The sequence below is a fragment of the Mixophyes fleayi genome, chromosome 7 (assembly GCF_038048845.1).
Source record: "Mixophyes fleayi isolate aMixFle1 chromosome 7, aMixFle1.hap1, whole genome shotgun sequence".
NCBI classification, from domain to species: domain Eukaryota; kingdom Metazoa; phylum Chordata; class Amphibia; order Anura; family Limnodynastidae; genus Mixophyes; species Mixophyes fleayi.
The window spans coordinates 28,873,545-28,894,451 of NC_134408.1; the positions used below are offsets into that span (position 1 = coordinate 28,873,545).

Genomic DNA, 20,907 nt, shown 5'->3' on the forward strand with positions numbered 1-20,907 from the left:
AGATAGCTGAGGTGCCACTAGAGAGTCACCTTCCCTAAATATAAACATTACTAGTATTTAGCAGTATACGGTGTGTCAACAAATCTACAGCGATCCAGTTATCTATTTAACGTGTATTTATTATATCTTTCTATGCTATGGTGGTAAAATTTATTTGCCCACATCAAACATGGCGTCAGAGGATTCCTCAATGGTGTGCGGCAGAGAAATGGCTCCGGGTTGCAGTGGAAGTACTTGCACCCTCCTTGGTTGCAGTTGCTAAGGACTCGTTGTGGTACACGGAGCCTCGGGTGATCCTTAGACCCGTTTGTGCTGCTGAATGCGGGGGTGCAGGTGAGTAGATTGGGTGAGGGAGAAGGGCTGATATTATATGTACAGGGGCTGTGCAATGTCTAGGGGGTATCATCTATACATGTGCTGCAGCACAATATAAATGTGTAAAGGAATAGAACATAAATGATTCCTTAAACGAGATTATTTGTTTAAACCTTTCTATATATACATAGAGGTATTAAGTCATTGTAATACACTGATTGATAGCTGAGTCCTGGTCTATTGTATGTGAGTTTATGAAAAAAAATGAATGAATGTTGCATTATGCTACAAAATGCTAGTGGATCAGATTGTTATTCCAACTTGTAAAAGACCATTAAGGTAAATTAAATCAAACAGCATAGTTGCAGTAACTTGAAAAGAACTCTCAGGGATACTTTGTTGCAATCAGTTAGGCATTTCCATCTATGCCAGTGTTTTTTAACCTTTTACAGTCAGTGATGTACTTCCTTTTAATTATTTTATTGAATAAAAGACTTGTACACAATGATATTAAAATATGAGTAGTAATTATTGCTAGTTGGTAGCGAACAACCGGTTTACTAACTGAGCATCATGTGGACCCAGTGTCAATGGGTTGGCTATCCATGATTTTAGTCCTGATCCGTAGGTTAGGAACCCTTGTTTGATGCCAGTACCTGACAGGAGAATTTTAAAATTCAGAATACTCAAACAAGTCTTCAGCCAAAAATAAAATAGTAGTGTTACACCCCTCTTCCAAAACCATAAAGGTCCAGCGTTCAGGGCCCCTAACAGTTGTGAGATATTCTATCCCTTCGCTAATTGGACAAGTTTGAACTTCAAGCTTGTTCTATCATGAAAGCTGATTTGATGGCTGCCCAGACTCTATACAATGAAGAGCTGCAGTGTCAAAGCGCTTAAAATTAGTCTTCCACCTTCTGTATAAAACTGTCCAAAGCCAGTCTCTCCATCTGGACCTTAGCAGCTGGTTTACACGTATCCCAAATGCTTAGATGTCCCATGGGATACAACTAGTGTGGTTTGACGATGATGCACACACGGTGAGATAGAAGTCATCAACCAATCACATTTCTCACCAGCCCTGATTGACATCTAAACATTCCCAGTCAGATATTAACAGCCTTACTGTGCCCACACGCTATGTTTCGCTATAAATATGCCATCAGTATCATTGTGTATATGAGCTCCTTAATGAAATGAACCATTCTTTCAAAGACATGCCTATACTGGTGTTTACACAGTGAGAGGGTACTTTATTCATTTCTTTATAATTGTTTTGCAGTGTGATAGTAATGCAGAATCTATATATGTAGTTAGATGATATGATTTCATAACTTGTGCCCACAGATACACTACATGATTGAGTAACTGGCTGGCTATAGTGTTGCTTTTTACATGTCAAGAGAGTATAAAAATTATTCACATCATTTTTTTTTAAACTAGTAAGATGTCTGTAATGTGTTAATCCCAGTCCTTTAGTTTCACCTTACTCTCAGCCCATCAGTTAATGTCATAGTGCTGTTTTGTTGAGTTTGCTGGATATGTATTGTAAACACGTCTCATTTGCTGGATTTTATTAAAAAAATATTTATATTTATATACATTTTCAGATGTTTGTGACAGGTTTGTAACACACAACATCCAGATCTAGAGAAAAGAAAAGTTTATTTTTTTTGAAGGGAAAATACTAAGACTGGATTTTGTTTTCTTATTAATTGCAACTTTGTTGCTGCTAAACCACACCTTGTATAGCTCTTTTTCTGAGAATAATATATGCAATATTTATTTCTTATCACCTTTTTAGATATACACATGAAATGTATAACTTGAATTATAAGATTATCATATTTATTACAATTACAAGTGTAGTTTGTCCATTACATAGTTGTTACTTAGAATTTTTTGGTGGGGGGCGTGCATTATAAAATATGAAATACTTTGTCTTAAAAATGTTAGTCATCATTCTAAGGAAACTATTTCATAAGTGGATGTGTATTTTTTTGACAATTTTTTTTTTTTTTTTTTTTTTTTTTTTTAATTTTTAGGGGGGGGGGGGGGGGGACGGGATTGAAGGGTCTGTTGTTGTTAAAAAGTGTGTTTGTTTTTTGTTTCCGGGCCATCACTGGTGTTGTTTTCTGCAATACACCTATAAGGATTGCTCATACGCTTCGGCAACAGGTTACAGAAAACGAGTTTACATTACTTGAGGATCAAAGATCCCTATTTCTTTCTCAATGTGCAACGGGAATAAAATACAGCGATCCGTGTCACTGTAAGGTTTTCTTTTTTTTTTTTGTAATTCTAGGACTGCAGTTTGTGGATGAGGAATTGTATTCCCAGTAGGCACTAGACCGTATTAAGCAATGTCTTGGCTGTCCAGTGAAAATGGAACTGAAGCTGAAGATTTGGAGGATGTGGTAAGCAAACAAAATAGTCAGATTTATTACATACTTGCCAACATTTCCCCATTGGGCAGTTGGAGCATATAATGCCGCACCACAAGATCTAAACCACTCCCAAATCGAATCGAACCAGGCTGGGCCTGCCCATTCCATGCCCATTTCAGGCGAGACCGTGCACCTTGTAACCCCCGGAAATCCCATCAGGAATGTTGGCAGGTGCGGTGTGATGATGTTTAAAAGGTAGGAAATCACTACAGTGCTGTATTGAGTCTCAATGGATATCTCTCTCTCAATAGGATCATTTAGCTTATGAGTCACTTTTACCTTTTCAGTCTGGCTGGGCCGAAATGCAAAATGTAGTTTTAACCTCATGTATCAAACTCCCATTGTCCCATAGATTGTAAGCTTGCGAGCAGGACCTTCTCACCTCTTTGTCTGTTTTACCCAGTTTGTTTACTGGGTTTGCCCCCAATTGTAAAGCGCTACGGAATATGTTGGCGCTATATAAATAAATGATGAGGATGATGAATTGGCCCTTAGTCTTTCTATTTTCCCCTCTCTCTTTCCTATTTTTGTCTTGTTTTTATTGTTAATCACTCAAGCCCTCGACAGTCCAGTACACAATTTAAGGGCAGCTACCTCTTTAAAAATATCATATCTACAATGAAAAAAAAATAATTGCCGCCATACCACCACTTCTCCTAATGCTTTAATTGGTCTCTGTTATTCCATTCACTTACATTTTCCATACAGCAACTTCTAAATTTCCATTTCGACCTCTGATGGTTGTTATAACAACCAGCAAAGGAAGGGGTTCTTTACAGTAAGGGCAGTCAAGATATGGAATTCACTGACAGGGAAGGTTGTGATGGCAGATTCAATAGATATGTTTAAGAAAGGGTTAGGCAAATTTTTTGCGGAAAAGTGTATCCAGGGATACGACCGTTAATTAAAATGAAGGATAGTAGTGGATATAGGGTAAAAATAGGACTGCAATATTGGGTCTGGGGGGGGGATTTGCACAATTGAAAAAGATTGGTGGTTGTTTTCTCTGGATCAATTTCAAATACAATAGAGGAATCACAGGAGATCCAAAATAGGTTGAACTTGATGGACTGGTGTCTTTTTTTCAACCTCATCAACTATGTTATTTCTTGCACAATTATTGTTGAAATCTTTATTTTTCTCATGTCTAAACTATGTGATAATCTATTATGCTTATAAGCTATTATTTTAAATAAATATTTACTTTGGTATTGTATCACTCAGACTGGCAATAAGAATCTTTTATCATGTTTATCCTTAAATCAGCTTATCTCATACCTTCCAGCTGCACCATTTTAATTGGATAGTCCCCATTTGTGGGGATTGTAGCGATGTCCCGAATGTAAGCACCTGTGTCCTGACTGTTGGGAAAGTCGGTAGTTATGTGCGGCAATTCTGGGCTCTTTTAGGAAAGAGAAAGGGGGTGTTGTTTATGGGTAACCTAGTGCTTCAAAAATGCTAGACAAGCCCAAATATGGTGGGCCACCAAGTTGTCCCCATTGTCCAAGGACAATGTTGGGAGATATGCAACCTATTCATGCACGTGAACTGGTGGTATATGATGTTTTCTGTTGCCTATATGCATTTTGGAGGATTAAAATATGTGGTAGAATTACTTTTACCAGTCGTCCATTCATAATGGAGACAGCTATTTTGTTGTCTGAATCAATATTCATGAGAACGTAGCGTCTCAATTTTCAAAATAGTGACATTACTAGGACACTTCATGGTGTCCGCAGTGAAGGCAGCCATTTGGTATTCACTACCAGTGCAGCCTAATATTCCACTAGGAACCAGAGACATTACATAGTGACTGGGTCTAGTGAATTGTTGTCACGATATTTATTCAACCCAAAAAAAATGGCTGCCTCCGCTATGTGCATGTGGCAAGTGCACTTAAACTTAAAACACATAGGGGCATATTCAAATACGTTTGCGGTCCGCGGTAACGCGCCGGAACGGGCCGCAAAGTCAATCCACGATACCGCAATAATGTGGATTTTCGTGCGCACCACATAGGGTTGTGTAGGAAAATCTGCTTTATTGCAGTACCGTATTACCGTCAACACTGCGCACTTTCCACGGTAACGTGCGTTACCGCGGACCGGAAACCTAATTGAACATGCCCCATATTCTTTAATCTTGCCCTCCGCAGTATAGCCCAAAATGCAGATGATGTCTGTAACTGAATAATTTAATTTAAAATCACCTTTAATATTCTAGCAATATAAGTGTAAGTCTTTGCGCTGAAGATCTTATAATGTATATTCTCTTATTTTCAAGTATCATGAGTTATCCCAGCTTGCTGATGATGGATTGTCTGCTGTTACGTATGAATCAGACACAGATAAGGTAGGAAATATGGTCATATTGTCATAACTATTTTTGTTTTTAATATTTTATACATGATTTAAAGGGGACGTCATTTATTTAAAAAACAAAAACTAGCAAAACTATGTGTGAATCGAGCTTCGCAGTAAAACAGGCTGTTTAGGGCTATAAAGTATTTGGGTTCCACTTTTGCTTCCCCATTTGGTAAAATGCCCAGCCGCAATGAATTTGTAAATTCTCACTTTGCGGAATTTATAGTTTATGAACCAAGCTGGGACGACGATGGTCAATTTGAATTAATTCTGCAGTGTAGTGTAGTTGTATCATGACCTGAACACAAAGCCAAATTCTGCAGCCAAAATGTGCAAAATTGTTCTGCTAATTGCGGAACAAGGCAAATATTTTCTGGAACGGTTTTGAAAATTTGGATCGTCTGTAATTGTTGGGAAATGCTTCTGTGAAAAGCTGCCTCTGCACAGAATATTATTCCTGTGGATGGTGCTTTTTAGAGAATTCTGCTGTTGCACACAGAGACTCAAGAAAACACTTAGGGGGGTATTCAATTGTTAGCGAGATCGCTGAAATACTCGCGCTCCAAAAATATTACCGTTAATACCGTAATATTGCGCGTAAATACCGTTAATACGGTAATTACCGTATTAACGGTAATATTTTTGGAGCGCGAGTATTTCAACGATCTCGCTAACAATTGAATACCCCCCTAGAGGTATATTTACTAAACTGTGGGTTTAGAAAAGTGGAGATGTTGCCTATGGCAACCAATCAGGTTCTAGCTGTCATTTTGTAGAATGCACTAAATAAATGACAGCTAGAATCTGATTGGTTGCTATAGGCAACATCCCCACTTTTTCAAACCCGCAGCTTAGTAAATCTAGCCCTTACAGTCAACTTAAAAAGTCTTACCTCTGCCACCAGGTGGCGCACCATTTATTATATAACAGAAAAAGCCCACAACATATATGTTCTATAAATTGGTTTTGTGAAGGGGGAGAATGAATGATTTCTTTCTATCTTACATCAAATAACATATAAATTAATTTAAACTTTTATCTATGCAGAAGGTGAGGAAGAAAAAAAGCAGCAATCCTCCCAGGTCACAAAGTAAGTATCTTTCTTTGCTGCAAAGCTTCTGACATGTCTCATTCTCGGCAATGTGCCACAAAGTGTCTCCAGAATGGTCTGTGAAGTCAGTCCGCAGTCTTCTATCTTAGCTCAGTTTGCCACACACCTTTTATAGAGCTCATTGGCACATTGTGCGAGACTCCGTAGGTTTGAATCTCTCCCAGTGTTTTTTGCAGTAAATCTAGTCGTAGAAATTGCAAACCACTCGCCTCTGATGTTTTTCAATCATTTGTTTAAAACCACTGAATAAATATATATATATATATATATATATATATATAACAGTACAGTACAGTGGCCTAGTGGTTAGCACTTCTGCCTCACAGCGCTGGGGTCATGAGTTTGATTCCCGACCATGGCCTTATCTGTGTGGAGTTTGTATGTTCTCCCCGTGTTTGCGTGGGTTTCCTCCGGGTGCTCCGGTTTCCTCCCACACTCCAAAAACATACTGGTAGGTTAATTGGCTGCTATCCAAAATTGACCCTAGTCTATCTCTGTGTGTCTGTCTGTCTGTGTGTGTGTCTGTGTGTATATTAGGGAATTTCGACTGTAAGCCCCAATGGGGCAGGGACTGATGTGAGTGAGTTCTCTGTACAGCGCTGCGGAATTAGTGGCGCTATATAAATAACTGATGATGATGATTCATATATATATATATATATATATATATATATATATATATATTCATATCTCTCTTATTTGGATTTATCAACATGTTTGACAGGTGTAATAGCTATTTATCATGATATATAAAATATACAGAAACGAATAGGATAGTGTCCCCTATGACAAAGTCATCATGAAAAATAGTATTCTATTGTCTATCATAGATATTGCCTTTCTAAGCACAGCACTTCTTAAACATAACAATGCCATATTTTTTTAAAAAAAAAAAAGAAATTTAGCAAATATATTTTGGATTTAGGCGAAATGTTGTTTGAATGTAATGCAATATGTAATAAAATGAGATGGGTGGGCACCTTTTCATGTAAGCCATAAGTATAATTGCTAAGTCATATTGACAAATCTGTATGTTTAGCTTAAAGCCAATGAAGGTTAGGGACTTGGAGCTGGGGATGCTCCTTTAAGCCAGTTAGTAAGTTTCTGCGACACAGAATGGCAAGCCAGACTTGTAAATATAATCCGATGAAATATGAATTTGTGAAAGCATACACCTCATCTCTATTCTGTCTGTAGATTCCCCATATCTCTCTAGCACAAAGCTGTACTCTAGAAAGGCCCCTGTCTGGAGGTCTCTGAAAGGGACGGGTCAAATGCACACAGAGAACCCAATGATCAAGGTACCAAGACAGCTCTGGTTGGCCTCCCTTAAACAGGGCAATGGTAAGAATATATTTGTATTCATTCTACACGCTTCAAACTCTACATGAATGCTGTAACTTACAGGGTAATGTAACTCAAAAATCATTATAAGAAGATGATTTTACCCAATTAAAATCATTAGCCTGGGTGCCACTGGAATATCATCTGCCATATGAAATAGGACTTGTGCCCAGGGCCGCCATCAGAAATCATGGGGCCCAGTACGCCCCCCCTTGGTGAGCGCACCCCCCACCCCCCCCCATGAGGGAATGATTCCTCCACCCCTGTGATCGCATTCTGGTGCCTGGCTGTCACGGTGACAGCCAGGCTGAAGACATCAGCGCAGAGTAGTGGAGACCAGCGGACTGCAAGACAGCGGGCCCCCAGGTAAGTTTGTGTTGCGCTGTTGTACCGGGCCCCCTGGTGAGCCCGGGCCCGGTACAACAGTACCCCCTGTACTCCCCTGATGGCGGCCCTGCTTGTGCCCTAAATGGGCTCTTGAAAACTCTGAAGTGTGTTGCTGCCATCTGACAGACATGCTGTGAGTATCTGCCATGTCTTAGTTTGTTTCCATGGTTACTGTTATTGCTAAGAAATGTCAGATATATACAACATGTCTGTAAATGGCAGCAACAGACAATTCTGAGTCTTTTGGTGCCCGTTTAGGGCAGAAGTCTTATTACAGCAATAACCGTCATAATGATTTCAATTAGGCAAAATCATTTTTAATTATTATTAAGTAAAGTTAACTCTAAAGTAAGATTAATGACTCATGTCATGCGAGTTGTTAGGCCGGGTACACGCTACAGGTTTTTCAGCAAATTATTGGACCAAACACCTGATAAACGACCGTTTGGCCTGATATCGAATTAGTGTGTATACTGGCACAATGAACGACAGTCGTTCCAAAGTACCGATCATCGTTTCATTTGATTGTTCAGCAGATCTATAGATCTCGTTCCAACCGCCTTCCGATCCTGCAGTGTGTGTGCACTCACAACTGTCTGCCCAGAGGAAACTGTCACTGTGTCTGTGTTGGTAAACCTAGAGAATGCTGTAGGTGGAATAATTTGTCCATTCGTCCTGAGACTGGATATCTTGTTTCAGAAATTTATAATGACAGTGTGGAAAAGTCAAAGTTTATTTTGCGTGTTATAATCAGTGTGACAGGAATGACCGAATACACTGCTCTCCGATAAGTTGAAGAGCACAGATCTGAAGGTAAATCGTGTAGTGCGTACACATGAATCGGCAGACTGATTGGGACTTCAGCCGTTTGTTAAAATCCTTAGTGATAACAAATTTTTTCGAAAGTTTTTGTAGTGTGTACCCAGCCTTAGTTTGCAACCCAATTGCCCAGTTATTGTTGCATGTGTGGGATGCAGATGACCAGCAAATGCTATCAAAATATTATTAGAATTGTTCAGACGTTTAACTGGTATGCTGGCAACTCTAGCCGGCCAATCACATCATCCTTCATGTTTGCGCGGCCATTGGTCCACCGGATCTGGTCATGTGCACTGATCACTAAATGTCAGGATATGTGTCCCTAGGCCTCCCTGTGTGTGGAGACGTTGGACGTAGCTTCTGTCGTTTGGGGATCAGACCGAATCACCAGGTTCAACTATTGACAACATGATAAGCAAGAGCTGCCAGTTTCAAAAATTCCTTTATGTCTCCTTAAACAATTGACACTTGCAGAAGGTCCTCCTTGTGCGCACAGCATAGTGTGTGGTTTATAAATACTATATTCTCACTGTAACGTAGTCGCTGTATTGGTGCGTCTGACACTTTCCTTTTACATATCCAGCACCATGCTTGTACCATGTGTTTCCTCTCACAGGTTTAACTCAGCCAGTGAAATCAGACAGTGACACTGGCCAGTCCTGGGCCAGTCCCAGCAGCAGCACTCCGGAGTATCTAAAGGAAGCTCTTGGGATGAAGAAACCTAAATACTCCCGTTCTGCTAGCACTGGTAATGCCAAAATACGATACAAAGGTTCAAACTTCACACAGTGTACAGAAGACACCTAGATCTAACGGAATTGGCCTGATATGTGAATGAAGATAGTTTTATAGGGCTTGTTTAGATGCAAACTGTGGTCACAACAACCATTCAGAAATTTATTTTTTTATCTGTATATTAATTTTGTCTTTTCAAACGAAAGTATCCTAAAATGACATGGTGTATGAGCCCCAAAAGATTGTCCATTCCAATCAACTTTGAGATGTGTGCCGGGATGGCTTGTAAATCTGGTTAGAAGATGACCACGTATAACAGTATTTGGTCATTGTCTGACAACGCTAGCTATGCCCTCTACGATCTGGCCAATCAGATATATCAGCCATATAGGTGTTTGCAGGTGTATGTTAAGATCTAACGGAGATCCATCCACTGTGCGGTCAGACCAAGGCCAACCTCCTTGTGTATAGTCATCTTCATTGCTCTAGAACCATTCCACTTAATCCTGGGGAGCATTATCCTGCAGCAGACCCAAACTGACAAAGTCCGTTCATTAATTTGTATTAATATATTCACCAGTCAGAGCCACTGAAATCTGTTCATTTTACAAATATTGGCTTTGACTGAACGGACAATAGTATGATATATAAAGTATTTAAATATATACAATTATTTATGTGTATGTCATGTGCCTATAATCATTCTGCACAGTGCAGTGGATCGTGTTGGCATTGTATAAATAAAGTATGATAATTATAACATTGTCAAGTTTGTGGATAGGTGTAGCAGCTGCCAGTCGGAGGATGGATCCCTAACATAATGACGTGCCCCCCCCCCCCCCTCCCCACAGTAGATGGTTGGACATTGACATGTAAATGTTGTTCCTGGCTCTCTGGGCTGAGAAGATAATTCTGATAACATGAATGGCCAAGCCTGAATATTGTACTGATCATTTTATTATCCACGTTTACACAATTCTGCTTTACATTAAGTTAAACATGTTTGTGTTGTAGCTTTTGACGTTTTTCTTTTTTGTTGTCGATAATACAAGTTATTTTATTACTGAATTCATTGTATTTCATTTTTTTCAACAATACGTAGGTTACATACCAGGAACACCAGACTTCAAGGAGAAAGAGGACATGTATGACCAGATCATAGACTTGAAGAAGGTATGATCTATTCTAGCAATTTATATTCTAGTCTGCTTTTTCCTCCCAAATTTTCTTCAAAGTCTTCAATCACTTGTCTTCTACAAATCAAAAGGAAAACCAAACATTGACTTATCTCTTACTTGTTGGTCACCAAATCCACCCTGAGCCATCCAACTGTCCCACACTACAAAACTTTGTCTGATGTCATTTGATTTTGTTCAGACGATGATGGATTTGGAGCTACACAAATGTTAGCTGGCTAACAATTCACAAAGGTACATGTAAAAAAAACAACAAAAAACAATAAAGATCTTAAGATATGTGACATTTATGTTCTCTTGAACTTAACTTCATGAAAGCTTTACATATATTCTTGGGAATGTTACAAGTAACTCATATAAAGTAAATATCAATTTTACATTAATATTTCCACAATGCGCCCCCCTCCCCCCTCCTAAATTTCAGTTATCCTAACTATTGTTGTGCAGTATATTTCTAGTCAAACATTCTTACATGTTTTCATCTCATTCAGATGTTACAGGCACAGAAATCTGAGGGAGATATAATGAAAACGAAGCTCAGGAGGTTGGAGGAAGAGAACAACAGAAAGGATCGTCAAATTGAACAGTTGCTGGATCCCTCAAGAGTGAGTTTCTGCCAAAGCTAAGAGGCAAACATCTCATTACCCAGAATCCCCTGCTAGTCTGGCAGAAAGGTTTTCTGTTCAGTATTCGGCTACTGTAGTGCAACATGGGAAAATCCAATTAGTAGTCAGTGCGGCTGAGAAGCCGGTGCACTAGGGCCCCAATACGTAGTACAGTTGTTCTTAAAAAAACTGTTAGAAGTTAATATGGCTCAATTTCCAAAGTCTGTGATATTTTCCATTCTCCTAATCCTAGTAACATACAATAATCCCACTGCTGACATGTTTATGGGGGATTACATATGATTGGATTTCCCCCAAGCCAAGACATTTAGGGTTATTTAGGGACAATATCTAAGTAGTAAACCTGCAGCCTAGCAGCACAAGTGTCATTATAGCATGCCATGGGTCTATAGTAGAACGGAAGCTCCAGTTTATACGGGTAAGCAGATGGCTTGCTGGTTGAGGATGGCGGAAACTGGGGATTTGCATAATGTTGCACCTTCTTATAGTTGGAGTTGGACCTATAAGGTTTCATGTTGCAGGAGGAGCAGCAAGGGGTGTAGAGAGCGTATTTAGAGGAAGGTTCCCAGCTTAGCGGGTGACCCCGGGATCTTATTATTCCCGCAGCCTGATTTTTACACTTCTGCATTATACAGGAAATTCATGTAGTGTGTATCATCTTTTTGTATATTACATCTATACTATGCATATATCATAAATGTTATGTGGAATGGTGTCCATGACAATCTTGTCTTTACATCTATGATTGTTCCCATTCTACTATACATCTGTCTGGAAAACCTTCCGCAAGGACCCAGTGAAGCCCTCTCTTACCTTGTTCTATAAACCTCATACATTACTGTACTTCAGGTTTTAGTGGAAGAGATTGTCCACATAACACTAGGAAGTAAAATGTTGTGTTACCACTTTGTAAGTCAGTGTCGGCTAACCTGTGACACTACAGGTGCTGTCAAACTACAAGTCCAAGCATACCCGTCCAGCAATAAGCTGCTATATATTGGCAAAGCATGCTGGGACTTGTAGTTTCACAACACCTGGAGTGTCACAGGTTAGCCAACACTGATGTAAGTACTGCTTGCACAACTTTGTACCTATCCTTGCTGCTCTGCTTTATATAGTGACTACAGCTGTCTGTTACATTAAAAATTGTCACCACTGAGTTCTCTTTTCTCCTATTGGCTGCAGAGTTCCGAATTTTCACGGAGCCTGGTGGACAAAAGAAGTGATAGCAGTGTGGTGAGTCCATATTCCTTAAAGAGACGGTCATTATTAACATGTCTTTGTATAGTGTGCAGCGCTTTATAGAGAATGTTTAACCATTTACATCACTCTCTGCCCAGTCTAAATTCTCTACAACAGAAACTCACACACTGGCGTTAACTTTCCAGTCAGTATGTTTTCAGACTGTGGGAGGAAACATTCCCAATAAAACAGTCTCCCTGAAGCTGGTCATGGAAAGCATCGGGAACCCGACAGTCCCACTGGTCCGTTTCTAACCCCTTTAATAAATATTAGCTGGTGAAGGAGCCTTAACAGTGAGCTCACACCAAACACTGAAGGAGGGCAGCACCTGGTCTAGGTGTTGGTATATTATCCCATTGTGATACGTGAAAGCCTGTGCGCTCTGTAAGCCTGTGCTGATAGGTCTGTTCATTATAAAGTAATATAACAACATTCTGTAATATATAAATAACGACCTGACCTCTTAGCGCTACCGTTTTATTGAGGCCTATAGAGGTTTTGTCATTGTACATTGACAGAGCAAGAAATATTACAGCTCTCACTTATAGTACTATACAAATAAGAAAAACAATATTGATTTATGTACAGACATGTTAGTATCTTTTTCTGGGCACTTAGCAAAAACAATGTAAAAATAAAACATATTTATTACGTATTTTATCCTTTTAATGTTCTTTTACGGAATAAGTAAACTTCTACGTCAGAGGCATGCCACCTGGGCGTCTAAACTGAAAGTGGGGTCCCAGAATTTATTTTGGGGTCCCCTGATTTTCAGATATACAATACGCCAACCGTTTCCTTTTGGGGTGTCAGAACAATGTCCCCCTCACACTTGAGATGTCCGTTTAAGATCTACCTTATACACAAAGTGACAAATCATCCACTAGTGTAGCTTGAATATTAACAAGTAGTATTTTTGGATTTTGATATTCCCATTGTAGGTAGTGAATAATCTAAAGCAGAAGATTCTGAAGCTAGAAAAACAATGCAAAGAAAAAGATAATGCCCTCAGGTATGATAAAGAAGATATATATTTTATATTTTTATAACGTTTTATTCTGTTATATTTTATTATAATGGTAAAATAAATATGTAACACTGCAGTTATGACTTTAGTGGCATAATATGTACAAAGACTATATAAGCCAAACTGACACGTACAAGGTGTGTTTTGATAACTTAGTCCTAACTACAATCAATGACACTAACCCTGGTGTATACATGTTTGATAACACGCTCATCAAATTTAATATTGTACTGCATCCCTCATGACCTTCATCCAGCAGCCTAAATTCTCTTAATAATCCGTGCCTTCTCCTCTTTCTTTTTTCTATCTATATTTTAATTCATTAGCACCATACTCATTAAAACTGATTGACCAGCCTGTTATTTGTAGTGTGGATTTTGGCATTGTCCAGCTATCCATAATGTTTAATTATGCATAAAGCATACACTATGGGCCTGATTCATTAAGGAATATAAGGCTATGTACACACTGGAGAATTTTCCGACCAATCTGTTATCTACAACGATTGTACCTGTGACTGAAGGTCCGACCGATCGGGCGATTCATGCGTTCACACTATACACGATTTACCTTCAGATCTGTGCTCTTCATCTGGTCCTCTAGTCGTTTAGAGAATGACAGCACAGTAGTCATTCATTTATTCATTCCTGTCATACTGATTAACCGCCATGTTACAGCTATCCACATGTCATAACGAATATCGTTAGCTTCTGTGACTCTGAAATTAAATATTCAGCACTCTCTACATTTAGTCCCCGGGACATGTTCATTGCCGACATAGGCTGAACAGACCATGGGGTATATTTACTAAAGAGCGGGTTTGAAAATATGGAGATGTTGCCTATAGCAACCAATCAGATTCTAGCTATCATTTATTTAGTACATGCTACAAAATTATAGCTAGAATCTGATTGGTTGCTATAGGCAACATCTTCACTTTTTCAAATCCGTAGTTTAGTAAATATACCCTCGCGACTTTGTAAACTCTGTGGAGATCGTAAATGCGTACACACTACGTGATTGGAACGAGATTATTAAACAGTACGACCAACCAAATGAAACGACAATCGGCACTTTGGAACGACTGTCATTCATCGTGTGATTATACACACTAACGTGATATGTGGCCAAGCGGTTGTTTATTGGGTGATTAGATATAATCGGCTGAAAAAACTCCAGTGTGTACCTAGCCTTAGGCAAAAAAGCAGCACATTTTTTTCCTGGACAAACCATGTTACAATGTAAGGGGTGCAAATTTGTTTATTATTGTGCGCATGAGTTGATTACTGGCTGCTTTTTCGTATAGCAGACAAATACTTGTTAGGATGATTTTTACACTGAAATTTAAGGTTATTTTAGGAGATGCCCTACCCCAACTATAAATCTGTCCCCATATTTTAAATGTACCTCCCCACCAATGCAACATGGTTTTGCCAAGATGCATAGTTACTCCTTTTTTTCCCCTCTTCCTTTCCTTAATGAATCAGGGCTGTTATATATACAGAGATAACTCCTTCTACTGAATGCAAATACATAAAATCTGAACTATTATCACCTGCACCTATGGCAGTGACGTGCAATCACATTTTGGTTTTGATACAAAGCAGAGTGTATTTTTTTCTTATTCATTTTTATAGCAAACTCCAGACAGAACTAAAAACCACCAGTGTGGAAGAGATGAGGGTAGCAATGGAGACTTACTATGAAGAGGTAAGTGTTGTGGATACAAATGCTATCAGCATGCAATGGTTTTTTGTTTTTTTTATTTGCCTCATATATGGGCAGGGCCGGATTAAGTGAATGGAGGGCCCTGGGCTAAGGGAGCATCCATTCCCCCGTGAGGGCCCCCCCCCCCCCCCCCCCCGTGATCCGAGCGCCCCCCTCCCCTGGAGAGCTGAGCCGCCCCCCCCCCCTCCCACGGTGAGCCGAGCCGCCCCCCTCCCCTGGTGAGCTGAGCCGCCCTCCCCCCGCCCCGGTGAGCCGAGCCGCCCCCAAGGCACTTACCTCCTTCTCCTGGCATTGCAGTCCTTCCCCGGCGCGCTGTACGCTCTTTAATGAGGAGATCTCGTGGGAGTGAGACTCACGAGATCTTCTCAATAAGGAGACTACAGCGCGCCGGGGAAGGACCGCAGTGAAAGTGCTCAGCAGCACTGATCGCACCGGGGGCGTCCCCGACCGATTAATACTGCTGCTGAGCACTTTTAAGGGCCCCCTGGATGCCCGAGGCCCCTGGGCTGTAGCCCAGTTAGCCCTAGGGTTAATCCGGCCCTGTATATGGGGGGTACATTTACTGATTATTACAAGTCATCAAGGTAGATCGCTAAAGTCACTGCACAGTTACTTGCAGCCTGCAAGGTAAGCTTTAATTTATATTAATGTAATATATATACATAGATGAAAGTGTACCACTTGCTGTCGGTTGTTCCTGCTTTAATGTTAGTGGATAGCTTACTAAAATGTAGTACAGTATTATAGTGTAATATTGGTGTGACAGCCAGACAGCCCCTTGGAAAAGTGAGCGTGAAGATCAGTCATAGCGTTATTACGCAGAGGAGACCCGGAAGTCCTCTCCTCTCCTCTGCTATTTCACATCATGGCCAGAGCTGAGTAGAGTGTAGAAGTCAGAATGGGTCACGGTTATTTCTCTAATACCAATACTGGACAAGGAAGACTACGGGTGAGGGACAAAATTAATTTTAATTTTATTTATTTATTTATTTATAACTATCAGTTCTGATATAAACTACTTTTGAGATATCAGTACCACTATTTTGCACCAAGGTGGCGCTGCAGCTCTTGAGAGATGGAACTTGGAAGTGTTATACTGTGCAGCGGATGTCTGCCGTCCTCCCACGTATGGCTGTGATTAGCGGGTGGGATGCAGCCAAGAGCATCCCACTCTGAATGCTGAGAATATTTATTTACACTGCCAAAGATGTTAATCGTGCTTTTATCATAATAAAATGACCCAAACGAAAGGGCAGCCAGTTATCTTGATACGTCTTGTGTGTTCTGTTTAAAATCTCTAGATTCAGAGGTTACAGACCCTGCTGGTCACAGCTGAAGCCGCACAGCGGAGGTGAGTAAGTGACAGTACAGTGACCTGTTTCTCTTACTCTCTGCTACAACATAGGGAAACAGGGAAGAAAACGTTAGTTGTCCCTATGTACAGGGGGTATATTATAAACAGTATGTGTAAGAGCGTGACATATGGGTATAATGTCCAACTAAAATATACAAACAGAAGTGTAAGACATGTAAAGTCATGTACATAAAGGAGTCTAGTAAAGCATAAGTTTCTGTTTAAGGCATGTAAATTAAGGTATCTGCAAGAAAGTGAATTGTAGTAATAGCATGAATAATATAGTATGAGTGTACAAGAAAGTACCTGTAAGACAGGGGTTACTCGTGTAGTGTGAAATTACTCCAAATTACAGTGCGCACTTTTTGTAACACCACCAGGTATATTGTCTGCACATATCATCATCATCATCACCATTTATTTATATAGCACCACTGATTCCGCAGCGCTGTACAGAGAACTCATTCACATCAGTCACATATGTACATTAACATATTAATTCCATTATATGTTGTCACCCACTGTATGACGCCAGCCGCACATTAACACCAGTTGTGGTCCGTTATAATAAGAGATGAGCGGGCTCGGATATCTGAAATCCGAGCGCACCCGAACGTTGCCGATCCGAGCCGGATCCGAGACAGATCGGGGTATTCCCGCCAATTGCAAAACTGAAACTGAGGCTCTGACTCATAATCCCGCTGTCGGATCTCGCGATACTCAGATCCTATAAATTCCCTGCTAGTCGCCGCCATCTTCACTCGGGCATTGATCAGGGTAGAGGGAGGGTGTGTTAGGTGGTCCTCTGTCCTGCTATATCTCGTGCTGTGCTGTGCTGTTCAGTTCAGTTCTGTGCTGTGCTGTGGAAATAATGCCCTTAGAAGGACACAGCACAGCTCAGCACAGCACAGCACAGCACAAAAAAGTTATAAAAAAAAATAAATTAAAAACAAATATCCAAAAACAATCCTGCAGTATAAATCCATTGGTACTGCAATATTACAAAGTTCACTGATTCTGCAGAATAGACTGGGAATTAGTGGAAATGATTGTTATTGAATGTTATTGAGGTTAATAATAGCGTAGGAGTGAAAATAAACCAAAAAACTTGATTTTAACACTTTTATGTTTTTTTCAAAATAAATCCGAATCCAAAACCTTAAATCCGAACCAAAACCTTTTGTCAGGTGTTTTGCGAAACAAATCCGAACCCAAAACCTCAAGCAAATCCGAATCCAAAACACAAAACACGAGACACCAAAAGTGGCCGGTGCACATCCCTAGTTATAATGTGGGAGCACTGTACACTAAAGCTCCTTGTTCTAAGAACCCTACTTCCCAAACATTCTGGATAGTAGATTCCAAACCTGCATTAAATAATAGATGAAAATAATAAATGACAAATAAAAGTTATATCAATGGAATAATAGCTAGTAAAACTAATAGATAGTAAGTAACTAATAAGTACATATTTCTGCCATGTTATGCTTTAATCTGACTTCCTGTCCCTCTAATCACATTTACCTGTGTCATCCATTCACCTGAGAGGAGAATAACAGGCAAGTGTACGATCACCTGATTTGTAGCACTTCTAGTTGTTATAACATGCATTAGAGGCCCTTAGCTGTGTCATGATTGGTTATGCTATGTCCCATGTAAGTGTTTCATTATAAAGTGTGGTTTGATTTGCGTTAGACCTGCTCCAGAAAGTAGAGATTCCCCACAGAGACAGAAAGCGCTGAACGCGGCTCTGCTAAAACTATCCAAACAAGTTAAGGAGCTGCAGGATGAGAATCAAAGTCTGAAAGCCGATCTGGACAGAGCCATGGCTCCGTCACCTACCTCAACCAGAGCAAAAGGTAAATATACCAAATCAGTGGGAAAGATCTGAAATAAATGGGGTGAATATGACTTGTTAGGGACGATCTTCCCTAATAATAATACTTGAGCTGCCAAGTTTCCTCCCTGTGATTTCTCCACAAGGGGGCACTGTTAGGCCTTGGTTATAAAACACGATCTGAGAACAGAGGGCCTGATTCATTAAGGATCTTAACTTAAGAAACTTCTTATTTCAGTCTCCTGGACAAAACCATGTTACAATGCAAGCGGTGCAATTAGCATTCTGTTTTGCACACTGGCTGTTTTTTCATGTAGCACACAAATACTTGATAGCTTATTTGTACACTGAAATTTAAAGTTGATATTTGTGTGCTACATGAAAAAACAGTCCGTATTTAACTTATGTGCAAAACAGAATACTAATTTGCACCCCTTGCATTGTAACATGGTTTTGTCCAGGAGACTGAAATAAGAAGTTTCTTAAGTTAAGATCCTTAATGAATCAGGCCCAGATTTATCAAAGGGTGAGAAGTGATAGGGCTTTCTTCACTGCACCGCATATATGTAATGAGTTTTTTTACACATTTGGTTTTGCATGTGGGAGACTATTTAGCAAGTATCCAGATGACATGGACTTAAAGAGAAGACAGAAATATAATAATTTACTGATGAAATATTTTTTATAATTTTAAAACGAATGGGGCTATTGTCCCACCACAGAAAAAAATAATATATGTATTTTGTTTTTGAAAGGGGATGCTAGTTACCGGTATATTATATTATATAAAAATATATATAAAAGCTTCTTTTTTTTCTACTTTTTTTAACTTTACATTTTTTATTTGTTGCTCCCAGTGGGGCAGTACATACTGTGTCTTTTAATAATCTGACATTTTATTGTGTTGTTAAATAAACCACAACCACTTCTTGTTCACTAACATAAAGAGTCGGGGAACGACTATCCTAAAGACAAGCTAAAGTGAGAAGTTCCATTCCTCTACTTCCTCCAGAATATCTCCCTATGTGTTAGTGTACCCATTCCCTGCACACAATGGAGTGAGGTGTGGGGGACCAATTTTTACGACAATGAAAGCTTTCAATTCACTCGTAAACCATTGACATCACTGCGGCTCCTTGTGCCCAAATGGCTGTTTCCACTGTGTAAGTGACGGGTTGCAACGTTTGAAAATACAATGCAATAATTTGGTTTTATTACTTTTGTTTGTTTGTTGTTTTAATTGTCAAGGTTACAATGAGTGGAGCAAACAGAGGCTAGTGAGAAAGATTTCTGAATTGGAAAAGGTGAGTGAGGTCTTATAACAAAACAATTTGTAATCAGAAACACTAATCATAGCAATCTGTCATGTGACAGATCTCCAATGGGCAAGACCCCAAGATGGGGGGGTGACCACACTCCCACAGGACTGCTTAGTGCTGTAACATGTTAAAAAACATAAAGTAACACACAGCGACCATACCACTGAGGGCTCGTTCGCACCTATTTCTGTACCACATGACCATACCACTGAGGGCTCGTTCGCACCTATTTCTGTATCACATGACCATAACACTGAGGGCTCGTTCGCACCTATTTCTGTATCACATGACCATAATAACACTGAGTGCTCGTTCACACCTATTTCTGTATCACATGACCATAACACTGAGGGCTCGTTCGCACCTATTTCTGTACCACATGACCATAACACTGAGGACTCGTTCGCACCTATTTCTGTATCACATGACCATACCACTGAGGGCTCGTTCGCACCTATTTCTGTATCACATGACCATAACACTGAGGGCTCTTTCACACCTATTTCTGTATCACATGACCATAACACTGAGGGCTCGTTCGCACCTATTTCTGTATCACATGACCATAACACTGAGGGCTCGTTCACACCTATTTTTGTATCACATGACCATAATAACACTGAGTGCTCGTTCACACCTATTTCTGTATCACATGACCATAACACTGAGGGCTCGTTCGCACCTATTTTTGTATCACATGACCATAATAACACTGAGGGCTCGTTCACACCTATTTCTGTATCACATGACCATAACACTGAGGGCTCGTTCGCACCTATTTCTGTACCACATGACCATAACACTGAGGGCTCTTTCACACCTATTTCTGTATCACATGACCATAACACTGAGAGCTCGTTCGCACCTATTTCTGTATCACATGACCATAACACTGAGGGCTCGTTCGCACCTATTTTTGTATCACATGACCATAATAACACTGAGGGCTCGTTCACACCTATTTCTGTATCACATGACCATAACACTGAGGGCTCGTTCGCACCTATTTCTGTACCACATGACCATAACACTGAGGACTCGTTGGCACCTATTTTTG

At 39.9% G+C, this 20,907-nt stretch overlaps 1 protein-coding gene across 1 annotated transcript in view; it reads left to right on the forward strand.

The window, feature by feature from the left end:
- The first annotated feature begins 170 nt into the window (after positions 1 to 170).
- IQCE (IQ motif containing E) overlaps positions 171 to 20,907 on the forward strand; it is a 38,525-nt gene continuing 17,788 nt past the window's right edge. Inside the window, exons 1-14 of the mRNA XM_075179537.1 lie at positions 171 to 333; positions 2,621 to 2,732; positions 5,046 to 5,114; positions 6,173 to 6,215; positions 7,434 to 7,580; positions 9,403 to 9,534; positions 10,624 to 10,694; positions 11,209 to 11,322; positions 12,529 to 12,579; positions 13,527 to 13,597; positions 15,250 to 15,322; positions 16,642 to 16,691; positions 18,390 to 18,553; positions 19,780 to 19,835. Coding sequence (XP_075035638.1) covers positions 2,679 to 2,732; positions 5,046 to 5,114; positions 6,173 to 6,215; positions 7,434 to 7,580; positions 9,403 to 9,534; positions 10,624 to 10,694; positions 11,209 to 11,322; positions 12,529 to 12,579; positions 13,527 to 13,597; positions 15,250 to 15,322; positions 16,642 to 16,691; positions 18,390 to 18,553; positions 19,780 to 19,835 — 1,095 coding nt within the window. The 5' untranslated portion in view covers positions 171 to 333; positions 2,621 to 2,678. The remainder of the gene's footprint in view (positions 334 to 2,620; positions 2,733 to 5,045; positions 5,115 to 6,172; positions 6,216 to 7,433; positions 7,581 to 9,402; positions 9,535 to 10,623; positions 10,695 to 11,208; positions 11,323 to 12,528; positions 12,580 to 13,526; positions 13,598 to 15,249; positions 15,323 to 16,641; positions 16,692 to 18,389; positions 18,554 to 19,779; positions 19,836 to 20,907) is intronic.